This window comes from Xiphias gladius, chromosome 3, assembly GCF_016859285.1.
Source record: "Xiphias gladius isolate SHS-SW01 ecotype Sanya breed wild chromosome 3, ASM1685928v1, whole genome shotgun sequence".
NCBI classification, from domain to species: Eukaryota; Metazoa; Chordata; class Actinopteri; order Istiophoriformes; family Xiphiidae; genus Xiphias; species Xiphias gladius.
In genome coordinates this window covers 12,459,118-12,481,296 of record NC_053402.1, presented here as the reverse complement: position 1 = coordinate 12,481,296, position 22,179 = coordinate 12,459,118, and the positions used below count along the sequence as shown (strand labels likewise).

At 38.8% G+C, this 22,179-nt stretch overlaps 2 protein-coding genes across 6 annotated transcripts in view; one reads left to right on the top strand and one right to left on the bottom strand.

The window, feature by feature from the left end:
* LOC120805366 (septin-9-like) overlaps positions 1–22,179 on the top strand; it is a 61,845-nt gene that overhangs the window by 23,820 nt on the left and 15,846 nt on the right. Inside the window, exon 1 of one of the 5 annotated variants that reach the window (XM_040155592.1) lies at positions 17,896–17,971. The exons of the other annotated variants lie outside the window; for them this stretch is intronic. The gene's annotated coding sequence lies outside the window, so the exon portion shown is untranslated. Of the gene's footprint in view, positions 1–17,895; positions 17,972–22,179 lie in introns of those variants that run through there. 5 annotated transcript variants of the gene reach the window in all.
* Positions 1,480–6,766, bottom strand: LOC120805392. Its single transcript, XM_040155603.1, has 2 exons — positions 6,523–6,766; positions 1,480–4,326 (listed from the first exon to the last, which is right to left on the bottom strand). The coding sequence occupies exon 2, from the start codon at positions 4,323–4,325 to the stop codon at positions 2,835–2,837; it is 1,491 nt and encodes a 496-aa protein (XP_040011537.1). The 5' UTR covers position 4,326; positions 6,523–6,766; the 3' UTR covers positions 1,480–2,834.

Here is a 22,179-nt window from a genome sequence, read left to right as displayed (position 1 = left end):
TTGCAAGATCAGGATGCCAACATAATCCATTCCCATGCCATCCACCCACTCCCTCTCAGTACTGACGCTGACTTCAGCCTGATCTCAGGAAGTAATTTAACCAATTTCTTATGTTTTACTGGTCCAAAAAATGGTTAAGCTCCTTTGCGCAAAGTGAACTGCAACTGCAAGGCTACAGTATGAAGAGGAGAGTTGAGCAAAGGAGGTATAATGGAGAAGTAGAGCAGGGCAACTTGATGCAGTGTGTTCTGTTTAGTGTCGAGTGAGCTTGTGGAGTGAGACACCTTTATACACAATCCTGTTGTTGAGCTGTGAAGTCATGCATTGTGAACTGGTAGGCCAAAAGTGCAGATAAATACTTTTGTCTTCTTTATTTTGAGTATAGCATTGTGTTGAGTGTGTCAAAGAATGTCAAAAGAAGAATTCATGTCATGTCATGTACTCTGAATCAGTATCAGCAGCAATTCTAATTCTAGATTAATCATAGATATTGTTTAATTATCCACAAATGCCAAATATTCTCTTGCTTTTTAAGCAAGAGAATATTTTTATATATTTTTCGGTTTTTATATTTAACATTTTAAGCGATTGATTGATCTAAAATATAATTACCTGATTAATCAATGAAAATAACGCATGAAAATTATTTTTAGTTGAATTAAGGTTGGAACCGGAAGAAGCATAACCAAATTAACAGATGATGCTGTGTTTTGGTTCAGTGTCCGTCCCAGATTGGAGAGTTTCACTTCAGCGTTGAATAAGTAAATTTAGAAATACAAAAGCAAACACAAGAGTCCCTATATATATTTAAATTCTTATTTTGTAGCAGGAATAAAGTTTTTTTCTTGTAGACTACTATTTTTCCACAAATTGACCTGGACTGGTTGAGGAAATGGTATGAATAGATGATCAAATTGTCAGCTTTTAGAGTTATTTACAGACCAAACAAACGTCCGTCTGTTTGTCCTTAACACTTGGCTCTGGACTTGAGAGGAACCTTTGATTATTATTTTCTTAAAGCGGAATCAGCCACAGTTTTTAATAATGACTCATTATCTTATGATCTGTTTGGTCTTGTGCTGTTCTGCTGAGTCCTATCCTATTTTCATCACATTAAAACAGTACTCATCTCTTCCACACAAACACAAAGGCCTTTTGATTTGGTCTGCTTGGGACTTAGCTAGAAACAAGGACTTGTGTATGTCACAAGGGTTGGAAATGGTCTCTCTGATAAATCATTAATCTTTGAGTGTGTTTTGCATGGGACACACATGCCCTTACAAACACAAACACTTAACCTGTCATCATGATTTTGCAAATCCAACTGGTCCACATCATTTTTCTTAAACTTAAAATAAAAACACAGACATGGGTCTGACACACAAAATATGGTTTGATAAACACAATTTACAACACTTTTTTTAAATTTTTTTTTTTTTTTTTTTTTTTTAAAGATAATACATCCTCAGTGAAGGCTGTCCTTAACAGACCATAGATCATTTCACTTATCTGTTTCATTTATCAATCAGAGCTATTTACATTCTGTTCACCTCTATCAGACACAGGATGATGCAGTGGTGAGTCAATACTATTAGATCAGATGTGCTGGAGCATGACATTGTTGTATGAATGAAGCCTGGAGTTTTATGACCATGCCATTTCAGTGCATAATGATATACAAAAGAGACACTTAGATAAGAGTTAGTGCTATTATTAACTAACTGCATTTGTGCAATTAGAGCTATAAAGCTCAAAATGTCCAGATGTGGTTTTTGGTGAAGTACAACCGCATTGTCACTTCTTGGTCTAATAAAACTTAAAACTGCCATCCTGTTTTTGATCTTTTGGGGTGTAATTTTTCCAGGCAGGTAAGATCCATCCAAATGTTATTTACAGCAAATGTCAGTCTGCAGGTTTTAATCTGGTCCTGTAGTCTGAAATAAACTTGACTGACCGGACTGCACCAAAATCTTGACGACTCAGCCCTTCATGACACACAGTTTGAGATTTAAAGTCATCGGCTTTTAATCACAAGCATGTCATACTGAGCCTATATCTCAATCTTAACTGAACAAAATTCACAAAATTGGCCTATACGGTATTGTACACAATAATAATAATCATATGGAGGCAAAACAAAGCATACAACAGGACAACATTTTGGAGTGACTTGAAAATCAAACTGGTAAAAATGAACAAAATCAAAAACATAGAAACGAAGGGAAAAAAAACATGAAAATAAAGGCACAATTTTATTTTACAGTTTAAAAAAAAATGTTTTTAAATTTTTTTTTTTTTTTTTTAACATCTAAACCAGTGTAATCTTATCAAACCTAATTAGCCACAATGATTTTTTTTGCAAATGCACACAAAGTTCAACCCCTAAATTCCTCATCATTCAAGACCTGAGAATGCAGCTGACTGATAGTAACGTGACATTCAATTCGGATACATGGACAGATGATTACCGCAAAATCAGTTACTTTTGTGTCACTTTGCATTGCATCAACAATAAGTGGGAGCTGAGTGAGCGAGTGGTTTAACGTCTGAATGGGACAGTAACAACAACACAGAGCACAAAGATGATTCCTTGAATTTTTTAACACTGCTGCTATTTGAATGTGGTCTGGGCAGTATTTAACAATATTTGTGTTGAAATACACACTGCAATAGGTGTAGACTATGACATCACTGGTTTGAATACTGTCTCTTAAATTTGTTTGAGAAATTCTCATGAAAGGATAAATTCAAATTTGTAATCGGGCTAATAATTTCCATCTACAAATACATCTTGTATAAAAAGATTGTCTACAGTGTATCTCTAGTAGTCGTCATCACCTCCAGCTTGGAGTGCATGCTATAACTTCCTCACCCCTGAGTATGAATCGTGCTTGGATTCCTGGGGCAATTGCCATACCCGAGTGATACTCGTATACATCAAAAGAGGAATCCTCAACATCAGTGCTAGGTCTGAATTTAGTTGCCCACTGCCACTGCCACCATTTATAGTCATTTGTGGCTTTATCTGCAGAGGTATAGAACCCGACCCAAGACTGTTCAAATTCTGACCTCCACTCACTGAAAGTTTTCTTAACAAATAAACGAACACAGGCCGTACCATCTTTTACAAAGAGCTGTAGTCTTGCGTTGTAGCCTACTATATTGACTGCTGTGGGATTCTTAAACTCAGTACCTCTGCATATCTCCTCTCCCACCCCTTTCCAGAGGCAGAACTTTCTTCTCACCTTATGCAGCCTGGCCTGAAGGCCATCATTCAGGGGTACTGAGGTGTCACAACTGCCTGATTCTCTGTTCCCAACTGACTCATAAGTCCTGCTGGCTTCCTGGTCATCATTGTTCTTGAAAAGCACTACCATCACTCCTTCTTTTAGACGATGTTCAGGAATGTTGTTCCAAAGAATCCTAGCATTTCCATTCCTGCCGGTCGTCACCGCAAGTTTTATCCATTCCCTCTGATTCTCTTGAAATAATAGTAAATTCGCCGAAGCAACAGCATCCATATAATTTCCTGTGTTGTCTGGGATGTTCACGACAAAATCAGGTTGTTTGTTTCTTCTCACAGCTCGTTGAGGTCTGTTGTTGTGTTGGTGAATGGAGTACTTTTCCTGGATCACAATAAACACTAGCAGTCCAAGACAAGCCAGTTTACCCCATGTGTTTCTGATGTGCCTTAACTGGGAATCATCAGCGTTACTTCCAAAGTGGTCTCTGAGATTCGACAGTGACTGTTGGTTTTCTCCCAACGAGAAAAGTCTGATCTCTCTTAAAAGGTTGGTAGTGACCTGGTATGTATGTTGTGGGTCATACCTAGTCCCCTGATGTTCATAAGCCTCATAATGCTGTGTGATGTACACTCGGTCTATCCTCTGCAAAGCTTGCTGTCCTGTGTTCTGCTCCCTGACTCTGAATATGATCCGGTCCCTGTTTGTTCCCACATACTCTGTCCGGGGATGGACAACATAAGATGGAAGTTGCACCGAGGTCTCTTGATTGAGATTGCCCACAGTGTAGTACCGTTGTCCATGAGGCAGTGGGTCCAGCAGCCTCTCGTAGTTGCCATAATGATGCGATCCATAATCTTCATTGTTTGGATAAAAGGTCAACCGTATGACATTGTTATTGTCGATATTAACTACATTGGCAAACCAGTGGAGCAGCAGAAGACTGTGCCTGGGCACAGATTGGCCAAAGTTGATTTTCTTCAAATCGTTGATTGAATTGAGCCTCTGTACAGCTGACACAGAGGCCAGGGCAAGGAACAGAGCTACACAGCAACTTGTGACTCTTCCTGACATCCTCATCATCCTGTAACGATATTTGAAAAGTTATTGGCTGCACTATTCATCCTTACTGTACATTCTCAATCCATACATTAGATTAGATTAGATCTTTGCTGTCATTGTTCTCAGAAAGATAAAAATTTGTTTAGCAGATCTTCAGCAGTATGCAGTATAAAACACAGTAAAGTTCAATAAATATCAAATATAAATAAAAAATATATATACAAAGGGAAACGATAAAAATTAGTATGCAACATGTTCAATATGTCTTTGGTAAGTACATAAAATATGTAGTGCATCATTAAGTGTACGGGTGGGTGGGTGAGTCGGTGGGGTTATTGCTCACAACAGTCAATCTTTTCCAGTCTTTGGTAGTGGGGGGGTAAACAGAGGTTACAGTACTTGGAAAGAAGCTGTTTTTTAGTCTGTCGGTTCTGCTTTTGATTGAGCTGTATCCTCTTCCAGAGAGGAGCAGGGCAAACAGACAGCGTCCAGGGTTGGTTGGTCTTTTGATACCGCTGGCTCTCATTTTTAGTCGGCCAGTGTAAATGTCCCTGAGGCTGCCTTCACCAACCATTGCAGATCCCTCTGGCCCTCCACAGTATAGCTGCCGTATCACACTGTGCAGCAGTAGCTCAGAGGTTCTCCATGGTGGCATGGCAAAAGTTTACCAGCAGTTGCTGTGGGAGGTGGGACTGTGTTAACTTCCTAAGGAAGTATAGTCTTTGCTGCTGAATATATTCCAATCTGTCATATCAAAGCAGTCCTGCAGTGTGGAGGTGGCCTCCTCAGTCCTTGTCTAAACTCTTTTTACAGATGGTTTCTGTCTGCGGATTAGGAGTTTTTATGTTTTTTTTTATGTGTGTGTGTGTCTGTGCGTGTGTGTGTGTGTCTGTGCGTGCGTGTGTGTGTGTGTGTGTGTGTGTGTGTGTGTGTGTGTGTGTGTGTGTGTGTTTTATATATATGTATTAAAAAAAATGTCTGTGTGTGTGTGTGTGTGTGTATATATGTGTGCATGCTGGGATCAGAAACGGATACATGATCTTAAAGTCCAAGAATGCGGCAGTCAGGCAGCTTTGTAGGCATCTGGTATGTTGGCGTAGACCTGTTCTTCTCCCTTGTGGGGACATTTACTCTTCTGTAGAATTTGGGCTAAACCAGCTTCAGGTTAGCAGGATTAAAATCCCCCTGCCGCAATACCAATACTGTCTGTGTCTGCTGTCAGCTGATGGTTAATGGTATCTTGTAGCTGTTCTAACACTAGTCTAGAATCACCTTGCGGGGGGCACATAAACAGCTGTTATGATAACTGATGTAAACTCCCTCGGTAGGTAAAAAAGGTCTACAGCTCCACAACAGATACTCTACAGCTGGTAGGCAGTGTGTATCAATGACCTTGGTATCACTAAGCCAGCTGTTGTTGATGTAAATACAAACTCCTCCGCCTCTGCTTTTACCAGAGTAAACAGTCCAGTCTGCTTTGTAGACAGAGCTGCCTGCTAGCTTGATAGTGGGAAGTCCAGGAGTCCAGCAGTCCAGGCTCTGTGACATGATATGCAGTCTTATCTTGACCATTTTGTTGATAAGTGACCAGGACTTGGCGAGAGAGATTTGAATGGCAGGTTACGCTTAGCTTGTAGCCCCACTCTGCCCCTCTTCTGACTTCTGTGTTTGTAACGAAGGATGGATCTAATGCTTATTTTCATGGTTGATAAATCTATCTTATAATATCAATTTTTATATTCTAACATTTAATAGAGGTAAAAATGTTAAATTCATAGTTGTAAGCAAATTTTAACAACATGTTTGGTATTTTGACTTTATGGATAACAAACAATTAACACAAATTATTTAATTTATCAAAAACAAATACATAACACAATTCCTAGCCAGGAAATGACACAAAGTAGTTGTTGGTGGTTATGTGTATCTGTTGTTGGTTAATTTGGAAATAATAATGTGGGTTCTTCACTTCTATTGAAAGAGTATACTTATGACACAACAAATAATTCAGAGAGGACCAAGTGCAGTGTAATCTACTCAAAATCAAATCTAACTGAGCAAACTGTCAAATGCATTTTCTTTAAATATTATTTTCACCTTTTGACTATCTAAGTAGAGAAACCTTCATGGAGAAGACTGGGCTTAAATGCCTCGCCAATCATGTTAAATGGAAGCCAAGGTAAATTGAAAACTAGTAATAATTAAAAGGAGAGCTCACCTGCGTTAGTCTGCTGCCGTTTGGTATCTGATCTGTGTTTCTGTGAGAGCAGTCCTTAACTCCCCCTTTATGGTTTCCTTGTAAATGAAACTGAGGAAACTAGCATTGCTAGTGGTTACAGTGTGTTAATAAAGCTGCTTTGAAACGTCCCTCTGTATTCAAGAACAGAAAAGTAGTAATCTCTTTCATTGTCTTCTTGGGGTTTATCCAACATGCAAAAAAGTGCAAAATGGTGTTAAGTGCTAAAATTGTTAGAAGGAAATTGTAATTTTTTTTTTTTTTTTGCATGCTGTTTTCAATCATTATCCTACCCATATTTGTGAAAGAAAGCTGGCAACACTTATTGTACCTATAGTCAAAAGTCTATTACTTTTTGAAATTGATAAAATTAAGTTCAACTTCTCAGGAAAAAACACCCCACGTCAAACAGTTTTTTGACAGCTCACCAATCACTAGAGGAACAGGGAGACTTGCCATGTCCCATTGCAATGTCTAAATTGGGTGGTGGTGGAGAGACTTGTATTCAAATCAGAACACAGTGAAACATATGACATGACCGTTAAACTGTATCACCAATATTCATTTGTAAAGTAAAACTGGACAGGTCCTTAGAGTTTCTGGTTGTTCACTAGCAAAACTAGTCTCTTACCCTAACAGACTGGTTTTAACTCTAGGTTAGGATAAGTTATGGTAACAAGGGATGTCCTCAACTGCTTTTTTTTTTTTTTTTTTTTTTAAGCAGCAGTTTTTTTTTAAATCAGATTTAAATTGTTACGTGTGAATACACCCTATCTCTGTTTAGCTACCAAGCCACATTAGATACTAAGGTAAGTTCAGTCAAAGCATCTTTATGTAACGTCAACTAACTAGGTTCACTGGCTCACGTAACTTAATTCTTTACATGAATATCTTTGTAAGTTAGCTGATTTTCAACTTTCTTATCCGAATCGATGGTTGTAACTACCATGCCTATGTTATGAACATCTGTCCCACACCAATCACACAAACAGCCATCCAAACACTGATTGTTGATTGGCAGGTTTAAAATCAAGACACCTCTCTTTTTGTCAGGGCATAGAACTATCAGAGTTGTTTTTACATTCAATCATATATATCGCCTGAATGCCTGTTTGTCAATTCGTTAGGCTTAAGGTGCCCCACAAAACACCTAAGCCTAAGCCTTTGTATGGTAGGGAAACTGCTGACAGATCAATTTCCAATCGCTGTACTTGTTTGTGTTATTGCCTGCATGTTTCTGTATGTTCTATACTTTTCTTAATTCAAGTTTTTATTGTAGTGTCATAATTATCACTGATGGCCGCTGTTCAATATTTACCAATCATCGTATATTTAAGATGACTATCTTCTTAAATAAAAAAGTTTATTGTTCCACTGTAAAATGTCCTACTTCTGTACATATGTGTCACAATTTTTGATCTTCAAATTTGAGGTTGTATTGCTTGAAAGTGGAGTGAATCTTTGCCTAAAAAATGTGGTGAACCTGGCATTTTGCCCTTATTAGAAATCATGGGTTGAGAAACAAGGATGACTTGCAACAAATGGTCCCCAGCTGGATTGGAACCAAGGATGTGGCGGTTTTAGACCAGTAGTTGACCAGGACACCTAGTTTGTTCTTTTTAAAGTTAACACTGATTTTTTCCAATATATTTCCATCCATGAACGAGTTTTGGATACTTGGTCCCACAAAACAAGTTTGAAGATGTCATCTTGGGATAACTTTTTTGCGATCCATAATCTTCATTGCTTCGACAGACAGTTTCCTTGCTAATGCTAGTATTTTCACGGCAGAGGAATAGTAACACAAAGAGTGGAGTTCATACTAAAAAGATTGTGTTGCATTAGGAAGGGATCTTTTGATTGCCAGTAACTGCATTGTGTCTCTCTAAGGGGAGAAACCCTCACAAAGAAGACTGAGGTTAAATACCTCACCAATCCTACTACTATCCTTTTGAAAGCAGTTTGTGTGTGTGTCTGTCTGTCCCTTTAATTGCTTTGTCTAGGAGGTAACTAGGGGCACGAAATTTTGAAAGAACCTATTTCTTAATGAGGCCTTTCAAATGACACCAAATTTTCCCCTTTCGGTCATTCATTTCCTTTTTCCCTTGTGCATATACTGTGCGATATACAGTATTACTGTCGAGGCGAGTCTTATTTTCATTCAAACCTCACTTCTAAACAAGTAAACAAAGGATTCAAATATGTGTGTAAATTTATGTATGGCAGTATTGAAAGAGTATACTTATGACACAACAAATAATTCAGAGAGGACCAAGTGCAGTGTAATCTACTCAAAATCAAATCTAACTGAGCAAACTGTCAAATGCATTTTCTTTAAATATTATTTTCACCTTTTGAATATCTAAGTAGAGAAACCTTCATGGAGAAGACTGGGCTTAAATGCCTCGCCAATCATGTTAAATGGAAGCCAAGGTAAATTGAAAACTAGTAATAATTAAAAGGAGAGCTCACCTCCGTTAGTCTGCTGCCGTTTGGTATCTGATCTGTGTTTCTGTGAGAGCAGTCCTTAACTCCCCCTTTATGGTTTCCTTGTAAATGAAACTAAGGAAACTAGCATTGCTAGTGGTTACAGTGTGTTAATACAGCTGTTTGAAACTTCCTTCTGTATTCAAGAAAAGAAAAGTAGTAATCTCTTTCATTGTTTTGTTGGGGTTTATCCAACATGAAAAAAAAATGCAGATTATTTGTATTTGCAGTTATTAGATGAATGATTCTGTAAAAAGGAATTATTCTGTAAGTCATCTGGGAATTTTATGAGCAGGTTTAGGATGGAAACTAGCCTGTGCAAGCCCAGTTTCGACAGTGAGTTTGTCCTTGGACTGCAGGGTGAGGAACTAGTTGTTTATTATTAGCCGCTATTCGCTTATCACAGATCAATTTCCAATCACAGTACTTGCTTGTCTTATTGCCTGTGTTTTTCATTGTAGTGTTTTTATTTTCACTGACAGTCACTGTTCAGTATTGACCAATCATCTTATATTTACCATGACTGTCCTCTTAAATAGAAAGTCTATTATTTTACTGTAAAATGTCCCACCTCTGTACACGTGTCAAAACTGTTGATCTTCAAATCTGAGTTTTCATTGCTTGAATGTGGAGTGAAATATTGGCAGGTTTAGTATTGCCAGATTTTTAGTTTTTGCACTCTAATGCCAATCTTGGCCTAAAAAATGTGGTGAAATTGGCATTGTGCCCTTATTAGTTAGTGCACAGTAGAGTGCTCCAGAAATCATGGGTTGAGAAACTTGCAACAAATGGTCCCAGGGTGGAGTGGTACCAAGGATGTTGTGGTTTTAGACCAGTAGTTGACCAGGACACCTAGTTTGTTCTTTTTAAAGTTAACACGGATTTTTACAATATAGTTCCATCCATTAAAGAGCTTTGGATTGTTGGTCACTCAAAACAAGTTTGAAGATGTCATCTTGGGATAACTTTTTTGCGATCCATTATTATTATTTTTTTTAAATTATGATTTATTGTGTTTTTTTAAACATTTCATATTTTAAATTATTGATTAATCAAATACATAATTAACGGATTAATCAATGATGAAAATAATGGTTGCTGCTCTAACTCTCAGTTTTGTAAGTTTCATGTATGCAGATTAACCCAGTTACCTAACTGAATTAAGGTTGGAACTGGAAGAAGCATAACCAAATTAACAGAGGATGCTGTGTTTTGGTTCAGTGTCTGTACCAGAATGGAGAGTTTCACTTCAGTGTTAAGTGAAAGTAAATAACAATAATAAGTAAATTGACCCTTCGCTAAGTCCCGCCCTTCGAATGCAGACTGGCCAATCATAGCTTAGCGTCGGTCAGCTCCAACCAGGGTCCTACAACTACAGTGATGTGCTCCATAGACTCTAATGCAATTGTTTCGGATGACATCATTTTCAGGTGGGTTTTGTGGATTTTAAGCTACTCATGGTTAAACATTGTGCCGGGGTACATGTAACAGTGATACCAGACAAAGTAAGTCTGATCAGATCGGTGCAAAAACCTGTGGCGCTAACATTAGCAGAATGCAGCACATCAATCATTAACTAGCACTTCTGTGCTACACTAGCTACTGAAGGTATACTGAATGTATACACATGCTGCTTTTGCTTTTTAATGATTTTAACAGTTAACCTACTCTGCTTTACAGCAACAGTGTTGCTCCTTAATTTCATAGTTTCAATTTCATTCTGTCTTGATTTCCACGTGATGTGACCATTCACTTTTACATTGTGATTTGTAGGCTTTAGCTTCTATCTTTTAATGTGTTTTTGCTGCTTTGTCAGTTTGACATCCTGGATATATCCCTCAAATGCATACTGTACACCCTTCTGTCTGCTTCTCTCTGAAAGTGCTGTTTTGTTTTTCCAAAAATTGGGTAATATTTCTTCAGGGAGTGCAGTTAGTGACAGTTAGGGCGCCATGCTAGCTCCAACAGCTTGACTAACTAACAACAAAGGGGCGGGGCTTAGCAAAGAGTCAGTTCGTCAACACAAACACAAGGGTCTCCCTCTATATTTGAATTATCTTATTTTGTAGCAAGAATAAGATCTTTCCTGTTGACTACCATTCTTTCACACATTGACCTGGACTTGAGGAAAGGGTATGAAGAAGTGATCAAACTGGGTCAGCTTTTAGACTTTTTATTTACAGAAAAAATAAAGCGGTGTGTGTTTAATAAACACAACATTATCAACTTTACAGAAAGAATACAAAAGCATATTTAAAATACACTTCTGTTTGTCTTTTTATTTAATTTATTTTTTTTAAGCTAATATATCATCAGTGAAGGCTGTCCCTAAGAGATCATAGATTATATCATTTAGCTGTTTCATTTATTCAGAGCTATTTACATTCTGGTCACCTCTTATCGGACACAATTAGATTAGCAGGGGCATGACATTATTGCATGAATAAAGCCTGGAGCTTTATGACCATACCAGTTCAGTGCATTATTATATACAAAAAGCCATTTAGAGAATAGTTAGTGCTGTTATTAACTAACTGCATTTGTTTAATTGGAGCTATAAAGCTCAAAATATCCAGATGTGTAGTACAACCACTTAGACCTCACTTCTCAGTCTAATAAAACTTAAAACTGCCATCCTGTTTTTGATCTTTTACGTTTTTAATTTTCCCAGGCAGGTAAGATCCATTCAAATGTTAATTTACAGCAGACATCTCAAACTCTGCCATTGAGGTCAGATTCTGCAGGTTTTTTAGTCAGAATAAATACTACACCACTACACTGTTTTTACTATGGTGCTGTTGTCTGAAATAAAGTTGAATGACTGACTGGGCTTAACTGAAACCCTGAAGACTCACCAAAACATTTACGCTATTAATCAAACATATGGAGGCCAAATAAAGCATAACAGGACAATAAAAAACCCTTTGCCTCTTCCACGTTTACCAAGGTGTCATAATTGCCCGATTCCCAGTAATTTCCTGGTCTTCATCATTGAAAAGCATTCCCATGACACTTTGGTTTAGACAATATCTAGGAACATGTTCTCCCTCATTACTTGTCATCTACTTCCACTACCTGATGACAAAATACCATATGACAAAGGATAAAATCAATAAAATAAGAACAACAAAAGTACAGGTCTCTAAAGTATCAGCACCCATATGATTTTGTCTGTTTTCTGGGTTGTTCACAACAAAATCGGAGTGTGTGTTTCTTCTTGCTGCATGCTGAGGTCTGCTGTTGTGTTGGTTAGAGGAGTACTTTTCCTGGATCACAATAAACAAAAGCAGTCCAAGACAAGCAAGGTCACCCCATGTGTTTGTGATGTCCCGTAACTGCGAATTATCAGCGTTACTTCCAAAATGGTCTCTGAGATATGTAAGAGACCACTGGTTTTCCCCCACAGAGAACTCTCTAATCTGTCTCAAGAGGTTTGAAGTTATCTCATAGGTATGAGTTGGATCATATATCCCCTGATGTTCAGAAGCCTCATAATGCTGTGTGATGTACACTCGGTCTATAACCTGCGAAGCTTGCCATCCTGTGTTCTTCTCCCTGACTCTGAATATGATCCATTCCCTGTTTGTTCCCACATACTCTGTCCGGGGATGGACAACATAAGATGGAAGTTGCACAGAGGTCTCTTGATTGAGATTGCCCACAGTGTAGTACCGTTGTCCATGAGGCAGTGGGTCCAGCAGCCTCTCATAGTTGCCCTAATGGTGCGAGCCATAATCTTCATTGTTTGGATTAAAGGTCAACCGTATGACGTTACTGTCAATATCAACTATGTTGGCAAACCAGTGGAGCAACAGAAGACTGTGCCTGGGCACGGATTGGCCAAAGTTGATTTTCTTCAAATCATTAATTGAATTGAGCCTTTGTACAGCTGACACAGAGGCAAGGGCAAGGAACAGAGCTACACAGCAACTTGTGACTCTTCCTGACATCCTCATCATCCTTTTAATGATATTTGAAAAGTTATTAGTTGAATTATTCATCCATACTGCACTTCCAATCTATAAATGTATTTGTAACAAGGGATGGGTCTAATGATTATTTTCATGATTGATACATTTTTTATGTTTTTTATATCTGTTCCCAAAGGATAGGTTCACATTTTTTTCAACAATAATGTGGTTTAAAACAGGTTTTGATTTTGATTTTATTTTTAAATTGGTCCTCCTGCTAATACTGGCAGGATGGGTTAGGCTGGTATTAGGGCCTTTTTTCTGTGCAAAAATCTATTACCAAGTTTATCTGAAGCTAATATTAGGCTTTACAGTCTTGCTACATTAAAACAAGTGGCTGTATTGCAAAGATAGTCTGTTATCCTGTGTTTTGATTAATAAATAATCATAACACAATTCCTAGCCAAGAAATGAAACAAAGTAGATAAACGTTTCAGGGCTATAAAGTGGATGTTGGTGGTTGTGTATCTGTTGTTTCTGAATTTGGAAATAGTAATGTGTGTTCTTCACTTCTATTGAAAGAGTATACTTATGACACAACAAATAATTCAGAGAGGATTGACCAAGAGCAGTGTAATCTACTACAAATCTGATCTAACTGAACAAATTGTCAACTGCATTGTGTCTATAAATATTATTTTCTCCTCTCAAATAATATCTAAGTAGAGAAACCCTCACAGAGAAGGCTGGGCTTAAATGCCTCACCAATCATGTTAAATGGAAGCCAAGGTAAATTAAAAACTAGTAATAATTAAAAGGAGAGCTCACCTGCGTTAGTCTGCTGCCGTTTGGTATCTGATCTGTGTTTGTGTGAGAGCAGTCATAGCTCCCCTTACGTTACAGTTTCCTCATAAATGATTCTGGTGAAACAGCTCAAGTTTCACAGTGAGTGTGTCCTGGACTGCAGGGTGAGGAAATAGGAGGTTTGTAGTAGAGCCTTGCTTGTTAGGCAGTATTAACTTATCGTTCCACTGTAATATGTCCTACCTCAGTACATATGTGTCACAGCTCTTGATCAAAAAAACTGAAGGTTCATTGCCTGAAAGTGCAGTTAATATTAGCAGAGATGTCCTTTTTAAGACAATTAAAATTATTACTACATCACAAAATGTTTGTTTCACAATTGGCAAAATATATGCAATAAAAAAAACATTTGTCCAATACTAATATTGTTCTTCAAAGCTGTTTCTCAGATGTCAATAGCATGTTGATCTGTACCTCTCTTGTGATTGTCTATAAAACAAGGAATAGTTGAGGTTGCAGCCTGCACTGCTGCAACTCTACCAGCAACCAGCAGGAGATGCTGTCACACAGGTAGTTGGCTTCACTCACCTGGAAGGTTTTAAGCCTGGAGCTTGTAAAAGCATTGTGTCAGTGCTGCATTTAAAGCCCATTACAATTTACACTTATAAAAATGCCCAACAGAAGATCAGCTGTCTGGCTCTGTGTTTGTATACACACACGACATGGTTCAATGTGGGGAGCCGAGATGAGGCTGCAAATGCTATCTTCAGAGCAGTGGCAGTGTCTCATTTGGCTGTGTACTATAAATCCTCCTAACCAAGCAAGTATTTCTGATTTTCCCAGAGAACTGAACTGGATGCATGTGACTCCTACACTCACTCACACACACACACACACACACACACACACACACACACACACACACACACACACACACACACAAATAAAGAGACACTTAAGTTTCTCTTGATATCCTGTATGGAGTCTTTGGTATTCCCTTTGGGCAAGGCAGAAAGGGAGTTAAAAAAAAAAAATACACAAAGGAAACATTTAGTTTCTCTGTGGTCACCACCCACATCTCTCACATGGGCAGCACAAGAGCATCATACAAGCGATGCTGTATAACGCTCTGGTTACTGTGTTTTGGGGTTTGTTTGGGGGTTTTTTTTGTTGGTTTTTATGTACTTTTTTTGACAAACATATATTAGATTTTTGTACTGAAACAGGATTTGACTAGCCTAAGTTTTCCACTCATCTCTCACTCCTTCCACTGCACACCAACCCACTGTATACTGATTTTAAGATGTCTCCCTGTCTTCCCTTTGATGTAATTAAATTATATTGACAAATGTTCATACATAGCATACACTTCACTGTGCATTTTCTGTAGAGGAAAAAGACCAGCCAGTGATGCATGGAATATAATGCACCCAGTGACTCATGCTGCTACTATCCTTCATATTTCTGAGTTATGAGAGACTTTGGACAGCTGCAGGGAAGGCTGTCAGGGGTCAGCCAGGCAGCCTTATACTCCGCCTGCCAATACATGACACCATCTTGGCTCAGCGTGGCCCAGAAACATCAGCCCCGGCTTTCTGTCACCACATCCCTCGTCTCCTCAAAATGACTATCTTTTTATTTGAAAAGTCCATGTCCCCAGCAGGGCAGAAAAAATAATAAATTATGGTTCGCTCATCCTGCATGCATGCAGGGTTCACTCAGGAGTCAGTGTCTTTAAGAAAAAATTTAAAGGGGAGGGAAAGAAAATCTTTTTTGTGTTATGAAAGGTCCATCTTAACCTATTAATAACATCTCTGAAGTCCTGTGTCAGCTTTTTTAGTTTTCGGGTTGACACAGACAGAGCTAAAGCTTGCAGTGAACTGGGTATGTTGGGTGTCAGTGATGATGGTGGTGACATCGTTTTACCCTCTGGGGAGCTCAGAGAAAAGGTCAGCTCAGGGGTTCAGTGTAAAAGAGAGTTATTAGTGAAACCTAAAGAGAGTAGAAGGGAGTGGCTCCAGAGAGGAGGTGATGTAGGAAAAAGGCAAGAAGAAAAGTTTGTGTGTAGAGCTCTGAGTTGGCAAGTGATTTTTTGCACAAAGCTGTTCAGCCCTGTACCATTTTCTCTTTTTAAACAAGAGAGCAACTATGCCATGACACACTATGACAAAATCACAGATAAGGATACTGTATTAAATTTACTAAATTTGGATGTTAATTGTTATTTTGCATTGAATGACAGAGGCAACAAGCAGGTTGCATATATTTGCCTCTGTTTATGTGAGAGAGATTGTATTTTCAGTTCACTAGACTGTGGCCTGCTTTCTCTGGCACTGTAAAGATGGATGTAGGAATAATAGGTGCTTGTGTAATATTCTCCTATGGTCATGTCTGCATTATAAACAGGATAGCTTTGTAAAGAAGATCTAGGCTTCAAAAACTCCACAGGGGATATGCTGTGTAGTCAGAAATTGAGCTTATGTGATATAAAACCCAGCTAGCAGAGACCAAAAAACTTCCTCTAATAGCTTTTTAACCCAATAGTAACTCCTGTCAGATTTATCTATATCTTAATATCAGTCTAAACCTGAATGTGTATATTCAGTTTAAAGTAAATGATTTTATAGGGGCGATGATGTAGAATTTCAGAGTTTAATGAAAAGCGAAGGCTTAGAACGAAAGCTTGTAGGAGAGGGGCCCTTAGTTTGGGGAAAATGACACATTTCTGACATTGTAAATCTAATTACGATGACGGTTACTCCATATATGGTAAGACCTGGTTATGATCACACGTATGGTCAATGCTTCAAATTGATTAGATCAACATGCTATCAGTTCTGCACTGGGTGTAGCTGGTATTCAACACTGAGGTGCCAGCGTGTACTGGGAGATGAGTTTATCTTGGCAGCTAAATCTGTGTAATGAGATGAAACAAATCCAGGAACGTGACCCAAGGAATGCAGGTGCTTCCCTGTGTGTGTGTGTGTGTGTGTGTGTGTGTGTGTGTGTGTGTGTGTGTGTGTGTGTGTGTGTGTGTGTGTGCGTGTGCGCTCCTGTAACACTCAAGCCCTGCACTGGTGTATAATTACCCTTCCTGTGAGGCTAAGGACAGCTGTTTCCTCTCCTCTTTAATTGCACAAATATACATATCCATAAGAATAGTAATCAGCCAAAGTAATTGGTTTGCGCTCAGGTCTTAAAAAATAAGTGAAGGCTGCATAACTGTTGTTCTAATCTTTGGTTTCCCCTCTAAAACATTATATATTAATGTTGGAAAACCCGGTGACTTTATTTACTGCTTTGTTTTTAAAGGATTACAAATGACTGCATCCTCAAATATTGATTGTCTCTGTAATTGATCATAGCTTTATAGTGATGATAATAAAAGGAATTTTTACACTGTGCCAGAAATGTTTTTTCAGCTTTTTCTCATTGTGCTCATTCCAGAGTACAAAAGAATTCCTGAAACATGAAACATTTCCTTCTAAAAATGTAACTTTGATTTTGAAATTGAGATATTGAATAATACGCCAAGTATTTCCCAAAATTGTGCATTCCTGACTCATAGTCCAAAGTGTTTAGTTTAACTTTGCTTTAAGTTCTCAAGATCGTAACAGAGCACCAACATATGTAATGTCAAAGGGAATCCCAGTAGTTTGAATGCGATAGTTTCAGGTCTGTGTGAGAGGAATGAGTGGGATGTGATGAATGCAGAGCCTGGAGAGGAGATGAGAGGGTCAGGCCAGGTAATTAGGGTTGTAAATAATCCTGGGAGTCTAGGAGAGGGACATTCAGCTGGCCCAAAGGCTGCAGTCAGCCTCAGTGTAGATTCATGCACACACACTCTGCACTTTTTTCTCAATAACTGATAATCACCCAGCTTCTCCTTAAGCATTTTTTCCCTCTTACACAATGTTTGAACTGTGTTTCTAACAAATACATGTGCACTCTTTTCCTCAGTCCCACACGATCTCTGCTAAAGTTTATTTTATTGTGCATAGAGGTTGGAAGTTGTGGGTGGTTGGGGGGTGGGGGTGTGTGTGTGGGGGGCGGATTTGAATGAAGTGGGTGTGTCTTGTTGCTTTGCATGCTGAGTCACATGACAGGCATGGGTAGGAGGGGCAGGCAGGGAGATTCCAGAGCCACAGCAGAGTTTGGCCTCTCACTGGAGCACTGCACTTCGGCAGGGGACGACTCATACATACATACATACACACACTACACACACGGTGAGTGTTTTGCATACTGGGAGAGAGTGTGTGTGGGGCTGTGTTTGTGTGTGATGTTGTAAAGCAGTTGTAAGTATAGGGAGTAAATTCTTTTTTCCTTCATTGTCGTCTTTTTTTCTTGCATGTTTCTCTTGTCCCCTGGAATACGAGATTTGATCATCTGTTGATTTCACATACTTGATAAATATCTCTGCATGCCTTTGATACTTGACTCAGGAGCCCAGCTGTTTATAACTGTCTAAATATTGCTGTTGGTTTTAGTATTTCAGCGTCAGGCTTCATATACATAGTGACTGTTTCCCTGTTTCTTTTGAGTTCATGTATAGGTGTGAATTTCACAGACAAGCTATTCAGTTTTTCCGTGTTATTTGCATGTTTTCCATTTACATGTGTGTGTGCTTGTGCATAATTACCAGACGCACATGTATATGTATACAGAGGGATGTTCCATCATGCTCGTGTTTTCTGTTTTTCATGGTTCCTTCCCCCTGATGTTGTCCACATACTGGACATGTTCTGCTGTTTCTAACACTGATTCATTACCAGATCTAATCGAGCACTCAGAGGTTTGTGCGTGCGTGCGTGCGTGTGTGTGTCAAAGTGATAAATTAGCTTCACACGTGGTTAGTAGGCTTCAGAGATTGCAGAAGGGAATTTAGTGTCTGCTTTGGGAAGTACAGTAAGGGAATCCACTTAGTTACAGGTAATTGGCTGAAAGTAGTCCATATTCCTTTTGAGTGGTAAACACTAGGTATCAAATTTTGACCTAAATCAAAGGGTATTTTCCATTTTTATTTATTTTTTTTATTTTTTTTATCTGACAATGTCCAGCCTAAGTTTTCTCTTTCAAGTTTTTCATTTCTGCCTTTCTGATTAGTTTTTTTGTCTGTGTTTAAGCTGTGAGAACGTGGTTATGTGAATTCTTGGTTAACTGAGCCTGAGCATTGTATCAGTCGGGCTTTGTAGTCTGGGGTTGACCTGGGGAATACAAGGCATAGCTCTCTGACAGTATCAAACTGATGGAAAGCAGCAACCACCCTTCACCTTTTCAGAGAGTCAGCAGCCTCTGGTTTCCCTCACAAGCATGCACGCACACACACACAGACACACACACAAACATTTTTACACACAGAGAGCTGCTGAAAGGAGCACTGTTGTGGCCCCTGTGTAATGCCAAGCGAGAACAGACAGTGGCCTTTCACCAGTGTTTGATGGTACACTGAAAAGGTCATCGTTACCTTCTGTATCTTGTGTGTCTTTGTGCATATGTGCATGTTGTGAGTCAGCTAATAAGTCAGTGCAGTAAGATTTTGCATCTGTTGTGGAATTCAGAATCATAACTTTGAAATGCAAAATATTTTATGAAGCTGGAGCTCTGTAATGTAAAATTGATAAGGTTTCATTTCTGTAACTTGACATACTATACATTCTCAAATAGCTGTTTTGATATTTTTAGTGTGTGGCTGTGCATGTGTGCATGCATTTTGTGTTCATTATGAAAGAGGGTTGTAAATTGTGAGGCATAAGAAGTTGTGTTCTTAAAAAACTGTTTTCATTTTGTCCGAAGTAATTCAGGAAAAAATCTGAGTCTTTACTGCCCCTCATTTGTCAAGTATACATCAGATGTAAACCAGGACATACTCTAATGTATTAACAACAAGAGTCTTTACTTATGTGTACAACTTAATCCCTAATTGGAGAGGGTAATGTAAAATGTGTCAAATTATGTCTTGGAATTTAGTGTCAAAAGTCTTGTAAAATACAACAAGGACTGTAGTAATGTATGAAAAGATAAAATTTTCTATCATGTGCTGCAGTATGAAGCTCAGATGTTGTAAATATTTATGAAACTGTGCGGCAAAGTGCCAATATTAGCAATGAACTCAAATTCAAGCTGCATTTCATGTAGGCAAATGGTAGAAAATAATAACTGAAATATAAAAAACAGTAACAGTGCAAATTATCATAGTCAGTAGTGAGGTCTTTTTAATTGTACTCTTGAGCTTTGGGTCAGTCACAGTCCTGAGACCTGGAGTGTGTGTGTGTGTGTGTGTGTGTGTGTGTGTGTGTGTGTGTGTGTGTGTGTGTGTGTGTGTGTGTGTGTGTGTGTTATATATCCCTCTCTCTCACACACACACAGACTGTGGAGTGTTTCAAAGAGCCTAGGGACTCCTGCTGGTTATGTTGGTGATAGAATGATGGACGTGTATTTATGCACCTTCTCACATACAATAAAACATCTTGTTAGTGGCCTTGGAGACCTCAAGCCTAAACATCTCAACCCTGAAAGAAAGCTGCCCTCTTTGAATGAGTTGACATCCTGGTCTGAAGAGACGGCATGCATCTTTTTAGTTAAAGTCAATCAAGCACAAAAGTACCATAACCTGTTTTTTAAAGTTTGGATAAGAGCATATCTGCTATTAATGTCACACTTACTTTAGTGACAAAGTGGGCCTTTTCACCTTACCATGAACCATTTAAAAATCTGGGATGTGTTTTACTACAACTTAGAACTAAACACCTGCCATGAGTCCTATTGACAGCTCACCTTTGAGTGTTATGCGATGTGGAAATATTTCTAGAGGAACGGTGTTTATTTAAATATACAGAAATTCATCCATATAAAAGGATTGTTACTTATTTTTTTCTAAACGTACATATCAACATACAACTGCATGTGAAAACCTTGCTTTTTATACCTTTGACATCTTCTGGCCGGCTGTCCCAGAGGTGAAGTATGTGTGAGGACAGAGGCCAGATTCCTTAGCCTCCTGGCCCTGTGGACCCACGCTCGCTGTCAGCCAACCGTTTCACTGATACACTTTGACCTGCGCGTTATGATAGTGAACTACACTGGCTAGCTACCACAACCTGGCTAATGACTTTAACAGCTCCTTGTCAGGGCAGATAATAGCTAGCTAAATTATTATTCAGCCTCTTTGCACAAAGCCTCAGAAAATGGGCAACTTCCTGATTCATTTAGCTCTTGTGTAAACACTCTGAAGGGTTAATGTTTAGCAGTTGCGTTGGGCTAGAAAATGGTTTTGTATGGCTTATAATTGAGTCAATTGCACACTTATGCAAGGAATGTCGTATTGTGTTGGAATTGCTTTATATGGATTAAAGTTTGCAAAATGTACTTTGTTGCAGTTATAGGACCTTTTTTGTGTCAGCTGCATGTTGTTGGAGGCAGTTGAAGAACCTAGAAAGACAACTGCTCTCTTGTGCACCACCACAATGTGGAGACCGAACACATTCCTCTGGCAGTCTAGACAAACCTGTGGGCTTTGACTGTCATTACTGCAATTTACAAACATTTCTCAACTATCTGCAGAGTAACACAAGCTGCTGAAGCTACTTGCACTGACATGACTACTACTAGGTCTTGTAGACTCAAACTACCAAGACTGTAGTAAGGATGTTAGAGATCAAGTAACACTGGTTTGTAGCTCTGGAGAGATGACAAGTAATTATCATACATACCTTAACAAACATGCATACAAAATTCTTTATAATGTACTCAAGACATACAGCACAGATTAATGAGTAGAAGAAAGCACACACATATGTGACACACAGACAGATGCACACATACACTGTCCGATGCCAGGTGACACGATGAGTGAGTTGGACCCTGCAGGGGTCAAAGGGCACATTTCTCCAGAGAGCTGAATGATGAGGACTCTGGGAACTGGGCTTTGCTGCACAAACATTCTGATTTTAATAACACATCAGACCATGTTTGCATTGCCACCACTCTAATTTCCCCCTTTTATTAAGGGATTCACTTTCAGAGAGTGGGAAAAAGAGTGCTTGCGTGCCTCCCATGGGTCTGTCGCAAACGCATGTGGTCTGGGGTATCTAATTGATTCTGTGCTGGAGGGCTGCTTGGAACACCAGTTCAAAGTAATTTAATGGCCACATGCACTTTATTGTTTCTACACAATCTTCTCAGTTGTGTTTGTACCATCTCTTCCTCTTATGGGAATCAACTGTAAAAAAAACAAAAAAAAACAAGATTGATTCATTGGAAAGGTCTCTCAGAAACCTTTTTGATTTTGTCACGGTGAATGAGCTTTGCAGCAGCCTACACACTTCTGCAGAAGCATCTCGGTCAAGATCAAAATAAATATAACCATGTTAAGATGAGGCTTGACTGAAAACCTCCTTTGTCCCATCTGGGAATGTAAACATAGGACAAAAAGAGC